The 9,470-nt window shown below is 49.3% G+C and overlaps 1 protein-coding gene across 2 annotated transcripts; it reads left to right on the top strand.

Moving 5' to 3' along the window:
• Positions 1–5,134: 5,134 nt before the first annotated feature.
• NANP (N-acetylneuraminic acid phosphatase) lies at positions 5,135–9,040 on the top strand. Of its 2 annotated transcripts, none has more exons than XM_054022412.1 (2): positions 5,135–5,247; positions 7,508–9,040. In XM_054022412.1, the coding sequence occupies exons 1-2, from the start codon at positions 5,158–5,160 to the stop codon at positions 8,231–8,233; spliced, it is 816 nt and encodes a 271-aa protein (XP_053878387.1). In that variant the 5' UTR covers positions 5,135–5,157; the 3' UTR covers positions 8,234–9,040. The 2 variants fall into 2 exon arrangements, with proteins under 2 accessions (XP_053878387.1, XP_053878388.1); XM_054022413.1 differs by lacking the exon at positions 5,135–5,247 and adding an exon at positions 5,925–6,159.
• The last annotated feature ends 430 nt before the right edge of the window (positions 9,041–9,470 follow it).

Here is a 9,470-nt window from a genome sequence, read left to right as displayed (position 1 = left end):
CAATATACACTAGATCAGTAGTTCTCAACCAGGGGTCCGTGGCCCCCTGGGGGTCCATGAGCCCTTTCAGGGGGCCGTGGAGCCCTGCAGCTGAAGTCCCCTTCCCCTAAACAGAAGCAAAATTATGCCTGTGCCCAAGAGTCCCTCCGCCGGCCTGGAGCCCCGAGTTTCCCCCTCCCTTCCCCCGCACTGGGCCCTGGCATTTTTATAGCATGTTGAGGGGGGCCTCAGCAAGAAAAAGGTTGAGAACCCCTGCTCCTGATTACTGACTTTCAAACTTTATTTTTAGGCAACTAGGGTCTTGTAAATTAGTAGTCTATTTACAATTTTAACATGAATGCGAAATGCAAACTTTGTCTCTCTTCTTCCCAGCTCTCTGCAACAGCAATCAGCTTTTCAGAATGACTGAAATTCCCTACATGACCCTCAGAACAAAGATCTGAAACTGGCTATCAACGCCCAGAGATCACACCTATTAAAATAGAACAAGCACTTTCCAAATAAAACCTTACCAGTGTTATTCTCTGTTCCCCCATCCCACAGACAATCCCCACCTCTCTATATACTATTGTAGGTTCTTGCCCACCACCTACACTCCCCTTTCACTCTCTTCTCCATGAAGTTTCTCCTCTCCCTCCCTCTTCTTTCTCCTTGCTCTGCAGATGGTGTGCCTCTCCCCTGCCCCTCCATCACTTCCTCTTTGGTGGGTTTCTCACAGCTCATCCTTCCTCCCCCACTACTTCACCTACTGTTTCCCAACCAATCACCTGGGCTCTCACTCTACTACCCTTTCTTTCCTCTTCTCAAGGGCTCCCTGGCTTCCTTCTTCCTCTGGATCTGTAGACAGTGTGAAAAATCCAGAGCTAGACAGAAAGATCTCTGGATTTACGTGGATGTCTACATTCTAGTAGTTGTGCATTTTGTCCCAACAAAATTATGTGATACAACACAAAAGTTTATGCAGCATATTTCAGTTCAATGAGGATACTATAATTACATCTTACATAGTGATATAAGAAAGTTTAATGTATTTAAATACAGCATGCACACAGCACAAAACATGCTCAAATATTTGATATCCTCACAGCCCCAGCATATACAGAAATCGAGCCATAAGGAAAAAGCCAAAATCAATCAAGTAAAGATCTCAATCAAATTAAATATTGCACCAGCAGAAGGCAGATCAGCAATCATGATTGTTGATCTAGGGTTCTAGGCCCATCCTCAGAAAAACTAAACTGCATGGTGATGACACTAATATTGTTACCTACCTACGCTCCTGCTGGACTGACTCTGGGATTGGACGACCAACCTTTATTTCAATGAACTCCATCGCTTTTGGCTTGTGATGCTTGAGGGGGTAAGGATGTGGATTTCATTATATCCTCTCTTTTTGTCTCGGATGTATTATTCAACGTTAGTAAGGATGGCAGAACTGTTTTATTTGCATTATATTGTTTGGTACGTGGCATAACGTTTCTCTTCTCTCTTCTATTTCCTCCCAGGACCAAGAAATGATAGTGGTTTGGGTTCAGTGAGCTAATGTCCCTCCAGGTTTGTCAAGACACTCACTCAAAAGACTAAATACAGTCAAAAAGAATAGTCTCCACAATGCAAGCCTGGAACTCATGTCCTTGCCTGTTTAAATCTACAGCGTGTTCATTAACACCGCCCTCAGCAATAGCCAGGAAGTCATTGTCATCCCCCAGCATGAGCACCTCATTCAATTAGGTATCAGGGGGTAGCCGTGTTAGTCTGTATCTACAAAAACAACAAAGAGTCTGGTGGCACCTTAAAGACTAACAGATTTATTTGGGCATAAGCTTTCGTGAGTAAAAACCTCACTTCTTCGGATGCATAGAGTGAAAGCTACAGATGCAGGCATTATATACAGACACACGGAGAGCAGGGAGTTACTTCACAAGTGGCGAACCAGTGTTGACAAGGCCAATTAAATCAGGGTGGATGTAGTCCACTCCCAATAATAGATGAGGAGGTGTCAATTCTAGGAGAGGAAAAGCTGCTTCTGTAGTGAGCCAGCCACTCCCAATCCCTATTCAAACCCAGATTAATGGTGTTGAATTTGCAAATGAATTTTAGTTCTGCTGTTTCTCTTTGAAGTCTGTTTCTGAAGTTTTTTTGTTCAATGACAGTGACTTTTAAATCTGTGATAGAATGACCAGGGAGATTGAAGTGTTCACTTACTGGCTTGTGTATGTTACCATTCCGGATGTCCGATTTGTGTCCATTTATTCTTTTGCGGAGGGACTGTCCGGTTTGGCCAATGTACATGGCAGAGGGGCATTGCTGGCACATGATGGCATATATGACATTAGTGGATGTGCAGGTGAATGAGCCCCTGATGGTGTGGCTGATGTGGTTGGGTCCTCTGATGCTGTTGCCAGAGTAGATATGGGGACAGAGTAGGCAACGAGGTTTGCTACAGGGATAGGTTCCTGGGTTGGTGTTTCTGTGGTGTGGTGTGTAGTTGCTGGTGAGTATTTGCTTCAGGTTGGGGGGTTGTCTGTAAGCAAGGACTGGCCTGCCTCCCAAGGTCTGTGAGAGTGAGGGATCATTTTCCAGGATAGGTTGTAGGTCGTGGATAATGCGCTGGAGAGGTTTTAGCTGGGGGCTGTATGTGATGGCCAGTGGTGTTCTGTTATTGTCCTTGTTGGGCCTGTCCTGTAGTAGGTGATTTCTGGGTACCCGTCTTGCTCTGTCAATCTGTTTCCTCACTTCCCCAGGTGGGTATTGTAGTTTTACGAATGCTTGATAAAGATCTTGTAGGTGTTTGTCTCTGTCTGAGGGGTTGGAGCAAATTCGGTTGTATCTTAGGGCTTGGCTGTAGACAATGGATCGTATGATGTGTCTTGGATGGAAGCTGGAGGCATGTAGGTACGTATAGCGGTCAGTAGGTTTCCGGTATAGGGTGGTGTTTATGTGACCATCACTTATTTGTACTGTAGTGTCCAGGAAGTGGATCTCTTGTGTGGACTGGTCCAGGCTGAGGTTGATGGTGGGGTGGAAATTGTTGAAGTCCAGGTGGAATTCTTCAAGGGCCTCCTTTCCGTGGGTCCATATGATGAAGATGTCATCAATGTAGCGCAAGTAGAGGAGGGGCACTAGGGGACGAGAGCTGAGGAAGCGTTGTTCTAAGTCAGCCATAAAAATGTTGGCATACTGTGGGGCCATGCGGGTACCCATAGCAGTGCCACTGACTTGAAGGTATAAGTTGTCCCCAAATCTGAAGTGGTTGTGGGTGAGGACAAAGTCACAAAGCTCAGCCACCAGGCTTGCTGTGGCCTCATCAGGGATACTGTTCCTGACAGCTTGTAGTCCATCCTCATGTGGAATATTGGTATAAAGTGCTTCTACATCCATGGTGGCCAGGATGGTGTTTTCAGGAAGAACGTCAATGTTTTCATTCAATTAGGGTATGTCTACAGCAAAGAAAAACCCACAGCTGGCTGACTCAGACTTATGGGCCTCAGGCACCGACTTTTCAAAGTGCCGAGAGGTGCTCGATCACCAGTTCCGCCCCAGGTCTTGCCTGCACACCACCCCCTCCCCACAAGGTCCCACCCAGACCCCACCTCTTCCTGCCTCTGCTTCACCTCTTCCCACCTAGCCTCGCCCCCTCCCCTGAGCATGCCGCATCCTTGCTCCTCCCTCCTGCATGTCACGAAACAGCTCTGATTACGGTGGGCAGGAGGTGCAGGAAGGGAGGGGGAGGTGCTGATCAGCAGGGCCCGCCGGGTGGCGGGAGGCGCTGGGGGTTTGGGGAGGAGCTGGGGGAGCACTCACAGAATCGGTGCCTATGGTTCAGGTTGCGGTGGGGCTGTTTCTACTCTGCTGTGTAGACTTCTGGGGTTCGTGCTGGAGCCCAAGCTCTGGGACCCTCCCACCTCACTGGGTCCTATAGCCCTGGTTCCAGCCTGAGCCCAGATATCTACACACACAAGTGAAACAGCCTAAGCCCCGCATAGCACGGGCCAGCTGACTTGGGCTTAGATGTTCCAAAGGCAGGCCACATTGAGGAACATACAAGCAGCAATAACTCGTAACCACACCTTCTCAGTCTTCATCTGCAGCTTGCCATCAGTGTAGTGCAAATTATGGGAAATGCATTGTTAAGGCGCAGAATTCCCCTCTCAGTTATGCTGTGAGCCTCACTGGTATGCAATAACTTACCCAGTAGCCACTCCTTGTCCAATTCCCATTGTTCCAGAAATTCCTGGATCTTTGGACCTCCAAAAAGTAAAACAAAGATACATACAGACCTGTCTCCCCTGCAAAAGTAGCTACTTTTGTACCCACCTAAAAGAGGCTCTGCTACTTGAATTCAGCTCTTTTGTGCTTTTCCCCTTGAGAACATGAAAGATTCCTGAGGCCAAGCTTCTCCATCTTCCCGGGCATCACCTCACATGACTGGGAAACTGTGGAACCCAGCAATAATGAGGGACCCATTTCATGACCACAAGGTCTGCCATGGCTGTCACATGGTGGCACTGCTGTGCTCTGGACTGGGTATGGAGCATGGTGGCCGTGGCTGTGCTCAGGAAGAGGTCAGAGGAAATGTGGCAAATGTTGGCATTACTGTGCTCAATGGGCACAGTAGGGGATGGCTGGGGCAGGGCTGTCAGACGCTTGGCTGTGCCCAGCGCAGGGAGTGGGGGGTGGAGAGGCTGCCATAGCTGTGCCCAGAGCAGGGAGGGGCGGGGGGCTGCCACTGCTGTGCTTAGGGCGGGGGGTGCGCGTGGCGGGGGCTCCCATGATTGTTTCCAGGGCAGGGCGTGGAGGCTGCCATGGCGATGCTCTTTCCCTAACGGCAGACTAGCACCTTATCACCGCTCCACCCGTTACCGGGGGCGGCGGCGCCAGCTCGTGTGTACGGCGAGAAGGTTGTTTGCGGGAAACCCGCCGCCGCCGCCCCGAGAACGGAACCGGCACCCACTAGGACCCGCTGCGCGCGCAACCACATAAACTGACTGCGCACACGCCACCCGAGAGTACGAGTTCTCGCGCGGTTTTGATCGCCCCGTTCCCGTTCTCCCGGCCGCCCAGCTGGGAATCCCCTGAGCGACCAGCAACTCTCGCGAGATGTAGATGAGCGCGCGGCCGGGCCGAGCGCAGCAGCAGCGCGGGAGCGAGGCTGCGATGGGGCTGCAGGGGGTCAAGGCCGTGTTCTTCGACTTGGACAACACGCTCGTCGACACGGCCGCCGCGGGCCGGCGGGCCATAGAGGAGGTACCGGCCGGGCTGGCTCGGCGCGCAAGGGTGACACCACCAACTCCGGGAGGGGCTGCCCCGTCCCCGCACCTGTTCCCTGCACCCCGCGCATGGACATGACAGCCCCTCCCCCCCTCCCCCCATCCCCCGGGCACGGCAACCCCCTTTCCTCCCCCCGCCCAATCCCCCGGGCACGGCAACCCCTCTCCCCTTCCCCCCCGCCCAATCCCCCGGGCACGGCAGCCCCTCTCCCCTTCCCCCCCGCCCAATCCCCCGGGCACGGCAGCCCCTCTCCCCTTCCCCCCCCCCATCCCCCGGGCACGGCAGCCTCCTCCCCCCATCCCCCGGGCACGGCAACCCCCTTTCCTCCCCCCGCCCAATCCCCCGGGCACGGCAACCCCTCTCCCCTTCCCCCCCGCCCAATCCCCCGGGCACGGCAGCCCCTCTCCCCTTCCCCCCCCCCATCCCCCGGGCACGGCAGCCTCCTCCCCCCATCCCCCGGGCACGGCAGCCCCAGAAGTGCTACCGTGGGGACCGCATCATGTGCTCTTCCATAGGCCCCCCTCTCCCGTAATATTACTAACCCCTTCGTCCTGGGGTCGCTGTAAGGCACTGGCGTGGCCATGTCCATGTCCTACACGGGGAGGACACAGTCAGCGATATGTGGCCGAGGGACACCCGACGTTACCCGCCTTGGGTGGGTTGCGGCTACATGGCTGTGCAGAGGATTAAGGGGAAATAACAAGTTCGCTTGCACCCCGAGTGGGCTACTTGGGTCAGAGCACACGGATGGGGGCTGTGTCTCCTCTAGGTGGCCCAGGAACAAAGCGGTGAGGTGTAGGCCGAGTGGTGGCTTAGTGCACCGGCCAGTGCTGCTGAGCTGACTCGGCAGGTGGCTGTAGATCTACCAAAGCAATGCGGAAGAGGGAGGTGCGTGTATGAAGCTGCTTGGGGCTATGTCTGGCGAGGGGCAACTTACACACCATTCCTTGCTTAGGGGTTTCAGTAGTGCCCATCCCTCTAATATCTGAGGCCTTACTTTAGTCATCCTAAATAAAGGTTGCATAATTAGGCTGTTGTTACTATTTGTGATTTGTAGCAGAAATTACAAGGCTCTGAAGCTGTGATCACTTATTGATAGAGTATTAACCATTTTCTTCAGAGTTTTATTACAACTTAGACCATGGGTCTGAACATCGCACCGTCACAAATTTAGCATTAGATTGTGGGAGTATGAAGGATTAACCTCCCACCCAGGTACCCCTTATGTCAGGGGTGGGCAAACTATGGCCTGGGGCCATATACGTCCCATCAGAGGTTTTGCTCCTGCCGGGGAACTGAGTCGGGGGCTCGCTCCACGCAGCTCCCAGAAGCAGCAGCACATCCCTGCTCCTGCATGTAGGGGCAGCCAGGAGGCCCCGCATGTTGCCCCTGCAGCTCCCGTTGGCCAGCAAACAGGGCTAATGCGAGCTGCAGGGGCGGCACCTGCGGACCTCTGGCTGCACCTCCACGTAGAAGCGGGAACATGCCACTGCTTCTGGGAGGAGTTTGAGGTAAGCGCTGCCCGGAGCCTGCACCCCTGACCCCCTCCTGTACCACAACCCCTTACCCCAGCCCTGATTCTCCTCCGAATCACTCAGTCCCACCCTCCTGCACCCCAGAGCCCACACCCCCAGCCAGAGCTCTCATCCCCCCCCCCCGTGCACCCCAACTACCTGTCCCAGCCCAGAGCCCACTCCTGCACCCTGAACTCATTTCTGGCCCCACTCCAGAGCCTGCACCCCCAGCTGGAGCCCACACCCCCTCCTGCACCCCAACCCCCAATTCCATGAGCATTCATGGCCTACCATACAATTTCCATACCCAGATGTGGCCCTTGGGCCAAAAAGTTTACCCACCCCTACCTTACATGGGCATATTATGTGTATGCTACACTCAGGGGTGAAGTAATTTACTCTCTTTTGCTCCTTCCCACCTACCCTCTGGTGTTAGAGGGAAGCCAAAGCACAGTGCCTTATGAGGCTCTTGCTGATGCAGTGGAGCTATGCTTATGGCATAGTTTTTAAAAGAATTCGGTGTTAAGTCACTTTAAACTATGGGCCACATTCTGCCATCCTTACTAATGTTGAATAATACATTACTCAAGGAGTATCCTGATTTATTTCAGTGGGACTACTGTGGAAGAAAGTAATACTTCATATAAGCCAGGGTGGCAGAATCTGGCCCTTAGTGTTTAATGCCTTATTGTAACCTTCCTTTCCCTTTACATTTGTTAAAGGTAATAAATGTCTTGCAATCAAAACATCAGTGTGATGAAGGAGAAGCTCACATGATTTGTAATAAGGTCCAAGAAAAACTCCTCAAAGAGTGTCATGATCCAGCTAAGGTGTGCATTACTGATTTAAGGATCTCACATTGGGAAGAAGCAATACAAGAAACAAAGGGTGGTGAGGCTAATCGAAATATGGCGGCAGAATGTTATTTTCTTTGGAAAACTACACGCCTCCAGCATCTAATCCTAACAGAGGAGACAAGAAGCATGCTTACAGAACTTCGAAAAATGGTCCGCTTGCTTTTATTAACTAATGGAGACAAACTCACTCAGAGGGAGAAGATTGAAGCATGTGCCTGTCAACCATACTTTGATGCCATTGTTGTGGGTGGAGAACAGAAAGAAGAGAAACCAGCACCATCTATATTTCATCATTGTTGTGATCTGCTTGGGGTACAGCCTTGGGACTGTGTGATGGTTGGTGACTCACTAGACACAGATATTCAAGGAGGGCTGAATGCAGGTTTGAAAGCAACTGTCTGGATAAATAAAACAATGACAATGCCAGTAAACACTTCCCCAGTACCTCATTATATAATTTCTTCTGTTCTTGATCTTCCAGCACTCTTGCAGAATATGGACCACAAAATGAATGCTAACTTAGAAACTGACAAAATGGTTAGTATTAATGACGTACATGACAGTGCCAATATAGAATCTAAGAAATGCTAAGTCCTTAGCCTGCTAATGTTTTTGTTGAAAGTTTGGCCCTAAAATCTTACACACGTAAACATGTTTACTCAAACAGTGGATGGGTGAGTTATTTATTAGTGGAGTTCAATAGAAGAAAAGTATTGAAGTGAATCTTGTTATTGATGGAAATTTTTTGAAAAGAAATGAAGCATAAGTGCAATTGTCAAATTTATGCTACATCTGGAAATTACGGAGAGACTTTTTTTTAAGCATAGGTCAAAGACAACCCTGCTCATCAGTCTTTTGCTTTTACAACGAAAAAGGAAGAACTCCATGTTTTGATTTTCATTTTGGTTTGATGGCTTATAAATTTAGCAGGAATTTCAATACTAAAAGATTGTTTGTGGTGTATAAAACAATAGAAGGTGGAAGAGAATATGGTAGAATTCTAGATTCTTCCCAATCTAATTCATAGATTTCTCAATAAGGATTAAAATGAATTTCCCCATTTGAAAAAGTGAGTGGATCTAGTACATAAAGCAGCCCATTCTAAAATTTTTTACTTTGCTTTTTGGGCAAACTTATTGACTTTGTAATTTTGGAAGCTAGTGACTTTTCTCAAATTTTGCAGTGACTGTTCTTAAATGATAAGACTCAAATCCCTGTCAGAAAAATACATATGTACACCTGAAAGCTTGCGTATGTATAGGGGACCATTTATCAGCAGGACTTTATGGATAGAGTTTTGTTTTAACCACATACATGTATCTGCACTAAAACAGTATTTGTAATGCAGATTGATTTACGTTGCACTATATTGTGAGTTAACTGATTTTTTTTTTTTTTTTTTTTGGACATTTGCAATGGTCTTTGCTCAGTTTTGTCTAATATTCTTAAAGCTCATGCAGTTGTTCTGTTTGGTTTTTTATTAGTGAATTTTGATCAAACTTTGGTCGTGCAGTTGGCTCAGGAAGGTGCAGGGGTCTACCCACTTGGAGCCAGTAACAGGATTGCAGCCTTTTGGGCTACTACTTCCATTGCTGTAGAAGTTCTAGCTTCTACATGTACTTCATCTGTATTTTGAAAAATTGTATAGTAGTAAAAAATAAGTGGTTTGCATAACTTTTCCAGGAACTTGAATTCAGGTATAGGATGTAACACTAGATAAATAGCTTTGCAGTGTATACTATTGACGCTGGATTTAGATTACCCTGTTTATGCCATATTATAACACTACTCTTCCTCCACAAATTTATTTAATTTTGCTGTACTTCAT

This window comes from Malaclemys terrapin, chromosome 3 (genome assembly GCF_027887155.1).
Source record: "Malaclemys terrapin pileata isolate rMalTer1 chromosome 3, rMalTer1.hap1, whole genome shotgun sequence".
NCBI lineage: Eukaryota > Metazoa > Chordata > Testudines > Emydidae > Malaclemys > Malaclemys terrapin.
This window is presented reverse-complemented; position numbering and strand designations above follow the sequence as displayed.

Bases quoted from the DNA above. Each gene is read 5' to 3' on its own strand.
- NANP (XM_054022412.1), top strand. From the start codon at position 5,158: ATGGGGCTGCAGGGGGTCAAGGCCGTGTTCTTCGACTTGGACAACACG. The intron at 5,248-7,507 runs GTACCGGCCGGG...CATTTGTTAAAG, and splicing joins GCCGGCGGGCCATAGAGGAG to GTAATAAATGTCTTGCAATC.